Here is an 18,790-nt window from a genome sequence, read left to right on the forward strand (position 1 = left end):
TGTTATTTTCACCTATGACTGAGGTGGTTACTTTAATAGAGTGGAAATTAAAACTAAATTGCAACATACATTAGTTTGTCTGCTTTTGCTGTAAAATATCTCTCTCAAAGATGTGTTTGTTCCCTTCAGAGAGTCACACTTAAAGGGATACTAATCCAAATTTTTTTCTTTCACGATTCAGATAGAGCATGCAATTTTAAGCAACTTTCTAATTTACTCCTATTAATATTTTTCTTTGTTCTCTTTATTTGAAAAGGAAGGTATCTAAGCTAAGAGCCAGACAATTTTTGGTTTAGAGGCCTGGACCGCACTTGATGATTAGTGGGTACATTTAGCCAGTAATCGACAAGCACAACCCAGGTTGTGAACCAAAAACGGGCTGGCTTCTAAACTTACATTCTTGTAATAGTAGTAAATTAGAAAGTTGCTTAAAATTGCACGTTCTATCTGAATCATGAAAGAAAAAGTCTGGGTTCAGTGTCACTAAACATGCTGACATTTATTTGAGCCTGTAAGATTCTGCATAGTGATTGGTTAGTTTAGAGTTCAAGAACATTTACATCTGTCCCTGATTGGCTACAGTAAAAGATACCAGGAACATGAATTCCACCTGACATTTCCAGGTGTGTATCTCTGAACTGCTCTTGATATGCAAAACCTTGCACATTGTGCCAACAAAATGACAGTGTTTGATAATTAAACATTTTTCTGTAGATCATGCATTATAACAATGGATAAAAAAAAATATATGGAATTTATGTTTAAGATCGTGGCCTTCTGCTGTTTTCCCTTGCATATTGACTTGTCACAAATAATATGCTAACAAATGGTTTTCTCACCTTTTGACTCATCTGATTCCAGTGTCTTGGCTTAATCCCAGGTGTACACAGAGCTGTTACAAGTGGCATGTTGATTTTAAACTTCTCGAGCTTGGTCTTAATGGTGGTAGCTACTTTTAAAGGTCCATGTAAGTCAGGGTGATAAAACACTTTTGTCATCTTGTAACTAGCTTTCCATAAATTCTGCACCTGATGACAAACATTTTTTCAGAAAGGACTTATTGATTTTTTGTTCCAGTTGCACAAGATTTATCTATCATGTTGCAGAGCTCTAGCTAATTCTTGTTATATTAAGCCAATAAAAAGAATAAATATATTGACTTTACTGCGCACAAAAAAAATATAGATCAATCATTCTTTTTTGAGTACTAGTAAGCCCCTGTCATATAATTGTTCAAAGTAATATTAATTTTAAATAAAAACATTTTGCTATATGTAGAATATATAAAAAGGTGCATGAAATTTTAAGAAAAAGTTCTAGTTTAAGCATTTTTTAACAAATATATGAAAGAGACATGAAACCCAAAATTTGTCTTTCATGATTCAGACAGAGAATACAATTTTAAATAACATTCCAATTCACTTCATTCTTTAGATTTCCTTTATTGAAGAAAAAGCAATGCACATGGGTGAGACAATCACACAAGGCATATATGTGCAGCCACCAATCAGTAGCTACTGAGCCTATTTAGATATGCTTTTTAAAAAAAAGGGATATCAAGAGAATGAAGCAAATTCGATAATAGAAGTAAATTGAAAAGTTATTTAGAATTGCATACTCTATATGAATCATGAAAAGAAAAAATGTGGGTTTCATGTCCCTTTAACACTTGAAGTACAATATTCCGAAATGATGCTTAGTCAATGCTAGTGTATTCGGCTAATGCACATCTCACAATAACTTACCTCCTCGCTCACTTCCTCTGCATTAACTTGTAAGAGAGGCCCGTTCATCCACTTTTCATAGCATGAAATAAAGTGAACAGTAGTATCCCAAAGCTGCTCATAAGGCTCCTTTAGTTTACAGATATCTTCAATTTGCCTAAAATCACTAATTTGCCCTGTTTCTAGAAGTGTTTCTTCTTGGTTGATCAAGGCCCTCTAAGAGAAAAAAAGGATATATATTTTAGCTATTCAGGGATCATATACATCATGTAATTATTTTTCTTAAGAGGTACTATTCTATTTTTTTTTTGCTTCTTGAGTCCTTTTTTTTATTCTGAAAGTGACATTCTACAGAAATGCTTACATTCTGTGCTTTATTAAGGGCATTCGGAACATGTAAATATTGTGTTAGATTAATATATTTGTTAAACACCTGCAAAGAGGTTAAACACAAAGGTAAAGACCCACTGGGAAGCTGCAAGCGCTGGAGCTATCAAGGAGAACAGAGCTGGTAAGCCAATCAGGAGTAGTCTCATGTAGCCACCAATGGCAATGCTGTGGTAAAACACATTGTAAACAAGGACAGTTATTGAAAAATGACATGCTCTAAAGCATTTGCTTTAGAATGCCCCTTAAAAAATGGTTTGTGCAGAGATTTTTTAGCAATATATAATGACAAAGTGACACTAACACTAAAAAAATAATTCAAGTTGACATTTCAAACCTGCGGAATCTGTTGGTGCTCTACAAATAACTACTACCTACTACTATTACAACTAACAGAATTGTGTTCTGCTGTCCTTTGAATAGGGTATTATTAGTATATTATATATTTTTAAACAGATAACAACCAACAATCATTTAAAAAGTAATAGAGTTTAACAATTTGACAAAAAGGACAATGAAATATAATGTTAAGAAATATAACAAGTTTAATGAAAAAGTCAGACCCCAAGATCACTATCAAATTCTTCCTATATCCTATAGCAGACAAAACCTGCCATCTCCTTGATAAAAAGTTTGCACAGAAATGAGGCACTGCAACATTAATGCATTTATTTCCATATAATCTGTTCAATGACTTTATGTGGAGCAAAATAGCAAATGCTCTGGTATATAATGAACATAAAAGCAATTTAAAAAAACAGCCATGCTACAGCAAGTTTGGCACAGAATGGTACAGCTGTGCAACCTGCACGTCTGCCATCATCACATATACAAGTACTTCTACTGCCATCCAGTGCAAGACAAGAAGGATGAGGATGCTGTCCTTATTATCAATGTAAAAAGCCCATAATGAAATGTTGTATTAGTGCAAGAATTAAAAGAATTATATGGTGCACATATTATTATTATTATTATACTTTATTTACGAAGCGCCAACATATTCCGCAGCGCTGTCCATGGATACAATTCATTTAAACAATACAAGACTTGTAAGAGACAGGACCAAATTTACTAACACATACAGGAGGGATTGAGGGCCCTATTCCCGTGGGAACTTACAATCTAGAAATATAAGTAGACAAAGGTATAGTAAGTTAAACACTGTTGCCACTTCCATTTCATGATGCAATAAAAAGCATTGAATGGCCATTTCCATTTTAAAATCCATATTGTATTCAACAATCGCCACTAGGAAAAGCCTGTACATATTTATATCCTAAGGTTTTAAAATGACTTAAAGTAGTTGTGCCATGTTTCATTTAGATTCCCAGCAAAGAGAATATTTTTCAATAAATCACTTTAAAAGGAATTATACTTTATGTATGATCACCAACCTAAAGTCAGATAAAATTACTTCCAGTTTTTTTTTTTAATGCATGTTGTAAACAACTGATCACTGTTGTAACTAACAAAACCACACATTATACTTTATAGCCTGCTTTCATTGTGTGTAATGGAATTTATTTAAAAAACAACAACTCATCATTTACTTATAGAAGCAAGGATCTTTTAAACAATAGAATCTTTAAAAAATAAAAAGGAAAAACAAAATCACAAGTACAAATACCTTTGTTATAGTTTGTCTTTTAATAGTTAATATTAGCATGTGTTGATCTAGCTTACCTCCATAATGTACTCTTGGATTTTTGCACTGATGGCATTAAGCTTGTGCACATACACATTAGCTTCCGTCATGAGCTGCTTCTTCTGAAATTCTCTCACCTCAGTGGTCAAATCAGCTAAGCGCTTTGTGAAATCCTTCTGCCACTGAGACAGCTTTTCCAGGGCTGTATCACGCTCTCTTTGCAATCGTGTCTCACTGACAAAGTGAATGAAAAAATAATAAAATTGAATGGAGTCTCCTTCTTATATACTTCAATAGCATTCTACTTTTTCAGCATTCACATTTAAATTGGACAGAATAATTTAGCGTCTGCTTTTAATTTCAGAGGGGTTAATCACCCTAATAAAGGTCAATCAAATTTAATCTTCACTTAAACTACTGGAGCTTCAATCACCTGCAGGACATATATTATATTCCCATTTCAATGCAAAAAAGGCATTACTTTCATTATGCATTGCTAATGCCCTAACTCCATTCAGCTTTAATATTTTTGCTAAAATTATTAATTCCTCTGAAACCATTATAGAGGTCATTTCTACAAATCTAGAGAGTAAATCCAGTTAAGAAATATGTATATCAGCAATGACATTGGCTTAGTACAAATGACTAATCTTCATATACTTCTGATCATCCAAATGAGCTATAACATTAAAACCAAATTAAAGTAAACCTTACTGGGAACAGGATAAAACAACAGTGTCATTTCTTAGGACACAAATCTCTATAATGTCTATACTGACACTATTAATCATACCCCTTTTAACAGTTCAAGGTCTAAACCTCTACTGCAGATTCACAGCCATAAACAAAATCTTTTCTTTTTTTCTGGGTAGATTTACCTATTTCTAATAATAGGGATGATCCGTTCAGGCCAAGAAAAGGTGTTCCCATTTAGGATCATTTCCTCTTTAGATAAGGATGCATAATCCATTAAGAAAAGAAGGTTTTCTGCTGCCACTGCCAGATTTTGCTATGAATGAAAAGACATATATTTACATTAACGCTCAATATACACAAATATAAGATCAGAGATGATCATTCCCATTGAAAGGTTGGCCTAAATACCTTATGTCATATGCATAGCAAAAGCCTTATTAGCAAATTTTCTTCTTTAGAAAACACAAAGCAATGTAGAATTTTATATATATATATATATATAATAATAAAATATATATATATATATATATATATATATATACACACACACACACACACACATATATATAAATAAATATATATATATATATATATATATATATACACACATACATATAATGTTCAAATGGCAGAGACAATATTTGTGTGTGCCAAATGATACAAACATTTTATAGTGACAAAGACTACAATTTTAATGATCTGAGTAAATAAAAATGATGAAATATCTAAGATAAGAAAATAAACCTGCTACTGAAAACAGGGAGAAATATGCTTAAACACTACTAATGCATAAAAAAGATAGATGAGCAGGGAGGTCATCACATTACATATTTGATAACCTTTCAGAATAAATGGAATAACCTTGATATGCAATCTTATTTATAATCCAGATTGATTTATAGCACCTGAAATTGTGACAAAATATAAATATGCTTTTCCTTATCCTTCAACTTCCTACCTGGTGTATTGCTAATAATATACACTACATGCTTCCTCTCAGTAGCTGCCAAAACTGACACTCATTAAGCATGTGTCATTTTGGCATTTTTACAACGAACGCTGCAGAATAACAATGAATATGAAAGAAAATAAGCAAATTATATTTTTTTCAGCACTTAAAAATCTGCATTACAAAAATGTAAGGAAAAATAAGAATGAAAAGGAACATATATATATATATATATATATATATATATATATATATATATATAAAATAAATAAAAAATATATCTAAATATTATTCTATATCTATATTCTAGCTATCACTACAATAAAAAGTCAAGAAACATTTAAATGCTTCAGTAAACAAACTATATGTTGGCTTTTTAAAGGTAGCACAATTTAAATTATTCTTTAGATATTTAGGTTTTCCTGGCCATAGCCTCTGCTGCCTGAATATGTCCATTTTAAAAAAAATCCAATATTTATTTGAACAAAGCCACCCAAAAATACACGTTACTTACCTTAATCTCCAAAAGCTCAAAGCTCCTCAGTTTGTCTACATAGTTTTGCAGCTCCACAAGAGCAAATGTTGATGCAGCAATTGAAGAAATCTTTGTCACAATGTCATCGTACTGTTGGCAAATTTTTCGATTAAACTTCTTAGACGTGGTAGCAACTTTGTTAATTATGATATTAGCCAGCTGGCGGGTACGATCAATCAAGTGCTGTAAGAAAGTCAGACAACGAGACATCTAATCATTGCAACCAGAGCTGATAAATTTTGTTCCTTTCTGCTACATGACACAGATTCTATCCCTTCTGACCCTCTACACTGCTATCCACTGTCAAATTTAGATTCAGTGAGCTCCCAGGTTTTCTTTATCCCTGCCTCAGATCTGAGACTCTTGGCTATCAGGAAGACAAGCGTCACCAGCTGTCTCGAAGCAAGAAGGCAATCAGGTGAATAGTACTTATTATCTTTCATTGCTTTGTGAGGAGTGACAAGATTGATTTGGGACCAAGAGAACATCCCTCTATCAGGAACAATTACCAGGGCTCCTGGTTTACTTCCAAGTACATATGTAAAACTGTAGAATCTGCATCTTCCTTACCTCAAATCTATTAAACACACACAATATATATATATATATATATATATATATATATATATATATATATATATATATGTGTGTGTGTGTGTGTGTGTGTGTGTGTGTCTTTTTCTGTCTGTCTGAGTTAGATATTGCACAGGACAGTCATTAATAAATCTGATTTTTCTAATAACATACAGTATGTTATACAGTGCAGTATTGCATTAGAATTAGAAAGATGTGAGTGAAAATATTAACATATTTCATTTAACTGGAATAAATGTTAGCACAACATTCTATGTAACTGTAGTAAAAACATTGAGAATGAACTTCAAGATAAATAGTGTTTTTCTTATTAGAGCTTCCTGTGACATTTTAATAGGAATTCTGAAACAGAAAATGGTAAATAAAAGTAAATTGAAATGGAATGGGTTCTGTTATACTAGTGTCTGAGCCATAAAAGAAAGCACAGATAGTGATAAAATATATCTATGGGACTAATAAAATATCTGACTGGTAAATACTTTACCCTTATCAGCTCTTACACAATTTAGTGTCACAAGGTCTTCAATTAATGTTTACATCTGCAGGGTCATTAGAAATTGATTTGTGTAACCTTTAAAAAGCTAAATCCAATATTAAATGGTCCAGTATTGTTCAAAATATATTCCATCATGTAATGGTCTAAAATCTAAGTATAAATGGCTAACCTCCTAAATGTGAATATATTCTCCTTTGTATTATCAAACATATTCATTAACTATGGAGAAATGGGATACCTTTTTGTTAATATTCTACAAGAAATAACATGGGACTGAATAAAACTCATAGCTGACATCCATCATTGTGAGACTCATGTTTTATTGATGACTATTGGGGTAAATTAAGGTTATGGATATTTTTCAAATCTAGATCATATGTCTAAATTAACATGGTAAAAACATACAATAGCTATATTTAATAGCATACAATGACAATTAATGTTAACCAATATACTTTATTTAATTTAAAGTATTAGATATGCCTATAGAAAAAATATAAAAAAAATCAATTGTTTTCAATGTCAATTAAACAGTTATTAAACAGGTATTATTGCTGATAAAGGCTCTTAGGCATATCACAAAGAAACACACTGCAGAAAAAGTCCTTATAGAATTCAATATAATAGACGTTCATGCAATATTTTATTACCTCACAGTAAGTAAACAGTCATTTTATTTTGATACATAAATAATTTTGTGTTGTATCATAACTACATATATTGTTGCTGTAGCTTCTACAGTATAAACCATTTTATATTTTTGTAGTACGTGCTAATTTATCATAGCATATCAAATGATAATGAAGAAAAGACACCAAAAATCTGAAAATGTAGGTTAGGTTTTCCCAGTATACACACGGTAAACATATGGAAATATATAGAATGCTTTCAAATACATTATGGTGACTATTAACATGATGTAGGCAAAGAGTATACACACGATTCACTAGAACTGTAATTTACATCAATATTCTCATATTTAGCAATAGCCTTGTATAGTGTATTACATCAAAACCACAAAGCCTCTCTCTTTTCTATTAAATCTTCCAAAACCATACACCCTGTCACATGCAAAAGTAAAAAAAAAACAACAACAAAAAACAATGCCTCGAAGTTTACTATGAGTAACACAATGTATTGCAACATTTCTAAAGAAGGCATCCAATTCAACATAGACCAACAAAAGCTATAAGCAACAATTCCTAGTACATTTTGCTTATATAAAAAGTTTCAAGAGAAACTGAAATGCTAAATGAAATAACAGAAAGGTCCTACAATGTATATGAAATAGCTTGGGCATTTGGAACATTTTTATTTGTTCACCATGGGGAACAAAAATGGCAACCACTGAAACTTTTTCTTAATGATGACATGTAAAAACACATCATATCAACTGAAAACAGGTACATTGCACTCAAAGTGAGATCTTAAAGTGATAGTAAAATTTATGTATGCTGACAGTAGATCCTGAATCTCGGTAGTTTAATTTATGAAATATTATTGGAGATAAGCAAAACACTTTGTTTTTATTACAATCTAAAAGTTTTATTAGCCCCTCCAAAAAAAAATTAAGTTTTTTTTGAAGATACCTTTTCAACTCTTATTCAATTGGCTGTCTAGCCATATGGCTCACCAAAAACAAACAAATGAACACAACCCTTTGCAGAGCTGCTCAAGAGTGCCAAATGGATAGAAAGACAACAATTGGATAAGAGGTGAAAACATCACCTAAGAGAAAAAAAAAAACGTTTGTAATGGGCAGCCAAAGGGGATATAATAAAACTTATACATCATAATAAATAAAAGGTTTTTGGGCTACTCGAATAACATTTCATAAATAAAATTATATATATAAAAAAAACTACAACAATTTAGGAACTACAGTCAGCAAACATCAAATTTACCATCACTTTAAAGCTGTTATTCGCTTTAGAAGCTATTGTCTGCTAATAGAGCTAAAATATTGCATAAAAAAAGACAGTACAACATTGTAATCAAGCTGCTGTTTCCCCTTTAACAATTAGGTTGACTGTGTATACTAATAAAAGTGGCAAATTGTAGTCGAGTTATTTATAGTATATTTTACATATCTCATGTATACAGGTAGGTGAGAGTTAAGACTACTGAGCGTTTAGGTCTAAATGGGAACATACAGGGAAGCTGTGGCGGCGCCTCTCCCAGCACAAACCTAAGCTCGCAGACCAGGCGGCTCGTTCTCAGGTATACTTATCAACAAAGAAGAATATCCCCTATGTTATGATCCCAGACCAAATAAAATGTCCACTGTTTAAGGCACAACACAAGCACATAAGTGGAAGTAAAGTGATTCAATCATACCGTTATTATGGCATGTCGGACAAACACTCAGCATACAATAGCGGTGTGACTACCAGGAGACACAGGTGTGTGGAGTGTGACGTCACACTTCACACACCTGTGTCTCCTGGTAATCACACCGCTATTGTATGCTGAGTGTTTGTCCGACATGCCGACACTGTTTACAAGTGACTGATCTGGTAAAATGGAATCCGCATTTAAAGTAAACAAGTGTATTTCTGTAAACATCAATTTAAAAGACATTGAACTCAAGCTACATTTGCTCCTTAAAACTATTTTGCTTGAATTCTAAAAATGACTATGTTTATAAAATGTGAAGACATTTGTTTGATTTGTACCGTGATGTATAATTCAATATTCTTTAACAATGCATCTCAAGTCAAGGTTTTGCATTAAAAAGTAAAGATATAACATAAAACATGCATTTGTATCTGATATTACCAAGTTAAAAAATGTTACATTATAATAAATTTCTTTTATGCATATTAAAGAACCTAACATGGGATAAATTTAAATATTTTAAAAAAAATGTTAACCATTTAAAAAAAGAAATATATTAAATGTGAATTTAAAATAACATTTTACTTTACCTGGTTAATCTCGGAGCAATTTAATAGCATCAACTCCATAGGTACAAGTACTGGTAAAGAGGACACATCTGATGAGATTTTTTTCAAGATCTTAATTTCTTTTTCATATACATTTAGGTTTAGACCTTTTTTAATGAGAGTTTCAAGTCTTGCTTCCATCAAAGGTGACAGCAGATGTAGAAAAGGTTTGTATACCAGAGAATATCTATAGTTTATAAAACAAATGAAGTTAATACAATAAAAAAAATATTCAGGTATACCAAAAACTTTTTTGCGACCCCTATAACAAGAAAATATGAAAAGACACTAAATAGATCAAACCAAACACGTTATAAAAAAGAAACAAAAAAAACAAAACAAACAGTTTAAGCATATCCATAAACTAAAATGTATTTAAAAACATTATTGAATAAATAAATGTATTGAGTATTTGAACCTAATACACTTGATAGAACAGATGGATTTACTGAACTATATGAAGTCCTATAAATTAAATAATTTTGAAAATGTAACAAAACAATGCTCGCAATTCAGCAATTAAAGAGACAGTGAAGTTCACAATTTTATATTGTGTGTTCAAATATATTTTTAAAGTTTTGTATGCAGTTTGTCCACTGCCTTATGGAAGTGCAATATTATGGTCTTTACTCCAAAGGCACTCAGGAATGCATTGCCATTGAGTAAAATAGCTCAATCACTAAAACATCTGATTAGCCATGTTTACACTATTATACTGTATGTTACCAGGACTTAAAGGGACACTGAACCCACATTTTTTATTTTGTGATTCAGATAGAGCATGCAATTTTAAGCAATTTTCTAATTTACTCCTATTATCAAATTTTCTTCATTCTCTTGGTAACTTTATTTGAAATGCAAGAATGTAAGTTTAGATGCCGGCCCATTTTTGGTGAATAACCTGGGTTATTCTTGCTGATTGGTGGATACATTCATCCACCAATAAAAAGTGCTGTCCAGAGTACTGAACAAAAAAAAAAGCTTAGATGCCTTCTCTTTCAAATAAAGATAGCAATTGAACAAAGAAAATTTGATAGAGTAAATTGGAAAGTTGCTTAAAATTGCATGCTCTATCTCAGTGATTTTTAACCTTTTTTTTGCCGTGGCACACTTTTTTACGTTAAAAAATCCTGTGGCACACCACCATCCCAAAATTTAAAAAAAATCACACATTGTAGCCTAATACAGCATATAGATATACACATACACACAAACACACACATACTGTATGTATTGTGCTGTTATGCCATGCCTCCTACAAACTACCCCTGCACTGGGAGTAAAAAACAAGCAAAGTTTAAAAAATATGTCACACTGTTGTCAGTCTGCCGTGGCACACCTAAGGATCTCTCACGGCACACTAGTGTGCCACGGCACACTGGTTGAAAAACACTGCTCTATCTAAATCACAAAAGAAAAAATTTGGTTTCAGTGTCCCTTTAAAGGACCAGTACACACAGTAGATTTTCATAATCAACAAATGCAAGATAACAAGACAATACAATAGCATTTACTCTGAATTTCAAATGAGTAGTAGATTTTTTTCTAACAAATTTCAAAGTTTTTTATATTTCCACTCCCCCTGTACCATGTGATAGCAAGCAGCCAATCACAAATGCATATACGTATAGTCTGTGAATTCTTGCACATGCTCAGTAGGAGCTGGTGACTCAAAAAGTGTAAATATAAAAGACTGTGCACATTTTTTTTTTAATGGAAGTAAATTGGAAAGTTGTTTAAAATTACATGCTTTATCTGAGTTATGAAAATTTAATTTGACCTGAGTGTCCCTTTAAGGCTTTAGAAATGTTGCAAATTCAATTGATAATACAACCAGTGGAGTAACTGGCCTAAGGACTTTTTTCTATAGAAAGAGTGGTTGGCTGTAGAAACAGACTTGCACAAGAGGTGGTAGGGGCAAACAGAGTAAGGTAATACAAGCATGCCTGGGTTAAGTATAAGGCTATATTGATGAATAGACTAGATGGGCAGCCTAGTAAAAAAATAATAATCAAGGATCTAGTTACTTATGTTAGATTGGAATTATATCTAGTAATAAATTACCTAAAGGACCATTAAATACAGTGATATTTCATAATTAACAAGTGCATAATAAAAAGACAATGCAATAACACTTACTCTAAATTTTAAATAGGCAGTAGTTTTTTTTTCTCCTACTCTGCAATTCTATTTTTGCAGTGCTCCACTTGTTGGGCATGCAGAAATAATGTGACCTCGCTATTTTGAGCGAGATCACGGCAGAGAGAAGCCCAGGATGACATAACCTTATGCACAGGGCGGCATAAGCCCAGATCATGGCAGAGAGAAGACCTTAACAGCATAACGACCAACGTCGTACAGGGTACGACGTTGGTCATTAAGAATGCTGACTATATCAAACTTACTAGAAACACTATTTATTTTGTTAAACTATATTGGTCCAAAATGTAAAGTAACCAGTCATATCAGTAACATATCAGGATGGGGGAAGCTCTATCTTATTTACCTATGAAAGATTATGCCTAAAACATTGGTGCTTACTGGAGCCTTAAAGGGACATGAAACCCTGATTTGTTTTTCATGATTCAGAAAGGGAATGCAATTTTAAAAAACTTTCCAATTTACTATTATCTAATTTGTTTTATCCTCTTGGTGTCCTTTGTTGAAGAAGCAGCAATGCAATACTGGTAACTAGTTAAAGGTACAGGAAACCCCCCCAAAAAATATTTCATGATTCAGATAGATTATACGATTTTAAACAACTTTCCAATTTACCTCTATTATCTAATTTGCTTCATTCTCTTGTTATTTGTTGATGAATGAGCAGCAAAGCACTAATGAGAGTTTGATGAAAGCCAATAAAAAGATCCAAATATGTGCAGCCACCAATCAGAAGCTTCTGAGCCTAACTATGTATACTTTTCAGTAAAGGATACAAAGAGAACTAATCAAATTAAATAATAAAAATACATTTGAATATTATTTAAAATAACATGCTCTATCTGAATAATGAAAGCTAAAAAAAATTGTGTTTAATGTCCGACTCCCTTTAACACATTGGGTGAGCCAATAACATGAGGCATATATGTCCAGCCACCAAACCACAGCTCCTGAATCTACCTAAGTATCCTTTTCAACAAAACCAAGAGAACAAAATGAGATAATAGAAGTAAATTGGAAAGTTGATTTACAATCACATCCTCTATATGAATCATAAAAGTAAAAGATGAGTTTTGTTTCCCTTTAAGTTGCTATAGGTAAAATAAAATAATCATTATGAAATAAGGATAGACTAGGAAAATGTAAATATATCATTCTGGACTGGTGAATAGAAATACTGCTAAGTTTACATTACTGTGAAGGTGTGTTAGGTAAAAGAAAATCCTCAGATCTTGTAGAGATGTTGTTTCTTATAAACCACTTCACATTCTAAATTATAACTTGCCAGAGGACATTACTAACTTAGGAAATGATTGTGTAGCAATCAAATTCAGCAATCTTATCACCACTCAAAGATGGCCAAAATAAAACCACTTTAGGGCTAACATTACACGATTTAGAATTAATTTTCTCAATAGTAAATATATTTGATAACCACATGCCATGGATTCTGTCTTATTTATATTTGTTCTTTCTTCTTAAAATGTCTGTTAACTACATAAACTATGTTGGTTAAAACATAATACACATCATGATTTTGCATTATCATGCACTATTCATACTAATCCTAGTCCAACAATAAAAATACAATTATATACATTCTATGTTGATTTTCTTCAAGCGTTTGTTCCTACTATAATTATTGCTGCAGTATGTCTATTCATGAAGTTTACTGCCCAGTAAGGGCTGCCAAACATGAGAACAAAGTCTTGATAGATTTTGCAGAAAAGGAGCAGTAGTTGGGGTTGGGAAGATCATGCATTAAGCTGAAAGATGAAACAGATGCAATACACAGCCAAGATCAAAGAGTCCCATCAATTCATTCTGAGAGTCAAAATCCAGCTGAGCATCAGGAGCCCTGTCTGCATAATGAGAAAGGTTGACTAAAACATAAGGATTAAACAGATGAGCTGTCTCTTGTGAATTGCACGGCAATGATGTCCTGCTGAGGCACTTGTAAGGCACTTTGGAATTATACACCTGCTACTACCTACAGGAGGATAACCTAAAAAAAATAATACTAATGGATAAAATATATTGGTCCAGAAGAATATAGAATCTTAACTTCTAAAATTATTTTAATATGCAAGGAATCTTATTGGTCAAAACCTCAACATATTAAAGAGACTGTAGTACTGCAGTATATAGATTTTATTAGATTTCCATTCTATATTACACAAAAAGCTTTCAAGACATTCCTCTCATTCTCTGATCAGGATCAATGCTAACAGATAAAGGAAATACTCAGATCTTTGCATCTTCCAATGTTTAACAGTGGGTAGACTAGTAACGTTATCTCCTAACTATAGTAATCTTGAGGATATTTTTCGTTCTCTCTCTGTATGTATGATTGTATGTATATTTATGTATTTATACAAATAAACACACAACACTCATATATACATATGCAGATACATATATAAGTGTGTGTATGCAGAGACAGGGAGATTATGACCTTAATTTATCATTAGGTGTGTGGACGAAGTTTGCTGTCATAAACCTTGTCCGCCCAGCCTTGCAGCAAGCTAGCAGCAATATGTTGCCCACATTTATCAATGCATAAGCTGCTGCTTGTGCAATGGTGACCTCTGATTGCACGCAGTCAGTTACCCAATAGGGGGCTATCAACACTTTAGGTGGTGGAGGGGTTAATTAGCTAGCGTTTCAGGGTTGCTCACATAAAGCTGAAAACTCTGGGGCTCCAAAGTTGCTATTGCATCTGGATAAAAGGAGTCCTATGTGTGTATCTGTGTTAATATGTACGTGTATATATATATATATATATATATATATATATATATATCTAGATATCTAGAGAGAGAGAGAGAGAGGTAGATAGATTCACACATACATACATATTAACATTATCCATGTACACGTCCACTGTCATTTCTAAAACAATACCAAGTTTCACATTTTGTGCTGGTTTTGCAGAAGCAGAGGGTCCTGGAACAATGGAAAGGCCCAATAATTGACAATAGCACAATCCCCTGGTAAAACCAGATAGGATTACATTTACTCAACATGTTATATCTAACATACATATATATATATATATATATATATATATATATATATATATATATATATATATATATATATAATCCAATTAGCCTTGCCTTTATAATTTTCCTTAAAGATGCCGACAGTTTGGATTTTTTTCACATATGTGTATAGACAAACACCCTTATCTGCCTCTTACAAAAAGGTGTCACTGAACAGAAAAAAAACATTTCAAATAAGCCTTTTGGTAAAAGAAGTGTATTTTGCCTTTGATTCTTATGTGCCAAATTACTTTCAATCAGAGGTTATTTTGACAATGACATAAGTTTTAAAAAAATCAGCTTTTCAAACTACTATTTTCAAAAAAATATATAACGTTTTTTTGTTTTCCTTTAAGAATGTCCACAGCTTTGTACTCCAGAGTCAACACAAACAAATAAAGGAAAAACATGGCATGTCTTTTATGCATGTGGAGTCAGCTTAAAGGGACAGTTAAAGGGACACTCAAGTCAAAATTAAACTTTCATTATTCAGAAAGACCATGCAATTTTAAACTACTTTCCAATTTACTTTTATAATCAAATTTTTTTTCCTGGTATTCTTTGTTGATATATGTTAATTTCTAAGCCCCTGAAGGCCGCCTTATGGAAGTTCATTTTGACAGAATTTCACAGTTAGACAGCACTAGTTCATGTGTGCCATATATATAGCACTGTGCTCTCTCCGATGGAGTTATTTAGGAGTCAGCACTGATTAGCTAAAATGCAAGTCTGTCAAAAGAACTGAGATAAAGGGGCAATCTACAGAGGCTTAGATACAAGGTAATCACAGAGGTAAAAAGTACAGTATATTAATATAACAGTGTTGGTTATGCAAAACTGGGGAATGGGTAATAAAAGGGATTATCTATATTTTTATACAAACAATACACATTTTGGTGTAGATTTGTCCATTTAATATATCCTCTCTCCTCAAAATAAAATTCATAGCAGATACTTAGAACACTCAAGAATACTGGAGTTAAACTTATTTGAAAGTTCACTCTAGTTTTGATGTGCAGAAAGAATAATTTGAAAGTTGCATTTTATAAGGTTTATACCTGCTGCATGCCACAACAAGCAAATAGCTTTAACTGTCAACATTCATTAGAATAATCAAACAAGAGTATGTCTAAAACTCTGAGATTAGAACTGAATTTTAATTGAATAGCTACACAGAAACTGGATGATTTTTAATCAGACTTTAATATTTTTCAAAGACGTGATATGAAAAAAATGAATTGTTAATGATACATGTATAGGTCTGTTTGAAGAATTTTTTAATGTTATAATATTCATTGAATAGAATCTCATTACATCACCATGAACTAATCATACGTTTCTAAAAACACAATTCTTACATAAATTATGTTTTCTTTCATGTAATTGGCAAGAGTCCATGAGCTAGTGACGTATGGGATAGAAATACCCAAGATGTTGAAGTCCACAGAAGAGTCACTAGAAAGGGAGAGATAAAATAAAAACAGCAATTTTCCGCTGAAAAAAATAAATCCACAAAAATATAAGTTTTTCTTATAAATTGAAAGAAAAAACTTAAAGGGACACTGGACCCAAATTTTTTCTTTTGTAATTCAGAAAGAGCATGCAATTTTAAGCAACTTTCTAATTTACTCCTATTATCAATTTTTCTTCGTTCTCTTGCTATCATTATTTGAAAAAGAAGGCATCTAAGCTTTTTTTTGGTTTCAGTACTCTGGACAGCAGTTTTTTATTGGTGGATGAATTTATCCACCAATCAGCAAGGACAACCGAGGTTGTTCACCAAAAATGGGCCGGAATCTAAACTTACATTCTTGCATTTCAAATAAAGATACCAAGAGAATGAAGAAAATTTGATAATAGGAGTAAATTAGAAAGTTGCTTAAAATTTCATGCTCAATCTGAATCACAAAATAATTTTTTTGGGTACAGTGTCCCTTTAAAACATTAGCAGAGGAATCAAACTGAAACAGCTGCCTTAAGAACTTTTCTACCAAAGACTACTTCAGAAGAAGAAAATACATCAAAATGGTCAAATTTAGTAAATGTATGCAAAGAAGATCAAGTTGCTGCTTTGCAAATCTGATCAACTGAAGCTTCATTCTTAAAAGCCTAAGAAGTGGAGACTGATCTAGTAGAATGAGCTGTGATCTTCTGAGGCGGGACTGTCCCACCTCCAAATAAGCCTGATGAATCAAAAGCTTTAACCAAGATGCCAAAGAAATGGCACAAGCTTTCTCACCTTTTCTAGAACCAGAGAAGATAACAAATAGACTAGAAGTCTTCCTAAAATCTTTAGTAGCTTCAACATAATATTTGAAAGCTCTTACAACATCCAAAGAATGCAAAGATCTTTTAAGAGTATTCTTGGGATTAGGACACAAGGAAGGAACAACAATTTCCCTACTAATGCTGTTATAATTCACAACCATAGGAAGAAAATAAAAACAAAGTCCGCAAAACAGCCATACCCTGATGAAAAATCAGAAAAGGAGACTCACAAGAGAGAGCAGACAATTCTTCTAGCTGAAGAGATAGCCAAAAGAAACAACACTTTCCAAGAAAGTAATTTAATATCCAAAGACTGCATAGGCTCAAAAGGAGGAGCCTGCAAAGTCTTCAAAACCAAATTAAGACTCCAAGGAGAAGAGATTGATTTAATAACAGGCTTGAAACAAACCAAAGCCTGAACAAAACAGTGAATATCAGGAAGCTTAGCAGTCTTTCTATGAAATAAAACAGAAATAGCAGAGATTTGTCCCTTCAAAGTACTTGCAAACAAACCTTTATCCAAACCATTCTGAAAAAACTGTAAAATTCTAGGAATCCTAAAAGAATGCCAGGATAATTTATGAGAAGAAACCATGAAATATAGGTCTTCTAAACTCGATAATAAATCTTCCTTGAAACAGACTTACGAGCCTGTAGCATAGTATTAATCACTGAGTCAGAGAAATCTCTATGACTAAGCACTAAGCGTTCAATTTCCATACCTTCAAATTTAATGATTTGAGATCCTGATGGAAAAATGGCCCTTGAGACAGAAGGTCTGGTCTAAGAGGAAGTGGCCAAGGCTGGCAACTGGACATCCGAACAAGATCTGCATACAAAAACCTGTGAGACCACGCTGGTGCTATCAGAAACACATACGATTGTTCCATAATGATCTTGGAGATCACTCTTGGGAGAAGAACTAGAGGTGGAACAATAAAGGCATGTTGGTAAAACCAAGGAACTGCTAAAGCATCCACCATCTCCTCCTGAGGATCCCTGGACCTGGTCAGGTACCTGGGAAGTTTCTTGTTTAGATGAGAAGCCATCAGATCTATTTCTGGAAGACCCCACATCTGTACAATCTGACAAAATACATCTGGATGGAGAGGCCACTCCCCCGGATGTAAGGTCCAATGCTGCAGTCATGAGACCTAAAACTTCCATGCACATAGCCACTGAAGGGAATGATTGAGACTGAAGAGAATGATTGAGACTGAAGGTTCCGACAGGCTGACATCAATTTTATTCATCTCTTGTCTGTTAGAGACAGAGTCATGGACACTGAATCTATCTGGAAACCTAAAAAGGTGACCCTTGTCTGAGGAATCAAGGAACTTTTTGGTA

The 18,790-nt window shown here is 32.8% G+C and overlaps 1 protein-coding gene across 1 annotated transcript in view; it reads right to left on the minus strand.

Moving 5' to 3' along the window:
* The window catches only part of LOC128664413 (dynein axonemal heavy chain 3-like), a 2,586,207-nt gene that overhangs the window by 2,148,044 nt on the left and 419,373 nt on the right, over positions 1–18,790 (minus strand). The window contains exons 16-21 of the mRNA XM_053719244.1: positions 9,954–10,158; positions 5,916–6,119; positions 4,635–4,765; positions 3,795–3,990; positions 1,746–1,940; positions 840–1,028 (exon numbers count right to left, since the gene is read on the minus strand). Of these exons, the coding sequence (XP_053575219.1) occupies positions 840–1,028; positions 1,746–1,940; positions 3,795–3,990; positions 4,635–4,765; positions 5,916–6,119; positions 9,954–10,158 (1,120 nt within the window). The remainder of the gene's footprint in view (positions 1–839; positions 1,029–1,745; positions 1,941–3,794; positions 3,991–4,634; positions 4,766–5,915; positions 6,120–9,953; positions 10,159–18,790) is intronic.

Source organism: Bombina bombina, chromosome 6 (genome assembly GCF_027579735.1).
Source record: "Bombina bombina isolate aBomBom1 chromosome 6, aBomBom1.pri, whole genome shotgun sequence".
Taxonomy (NCBI): Eukaryota; Metazoa; Chordata; class Amphibia; order Anura; family Bombinatoridae; genus Bombina; species Bombina bombina.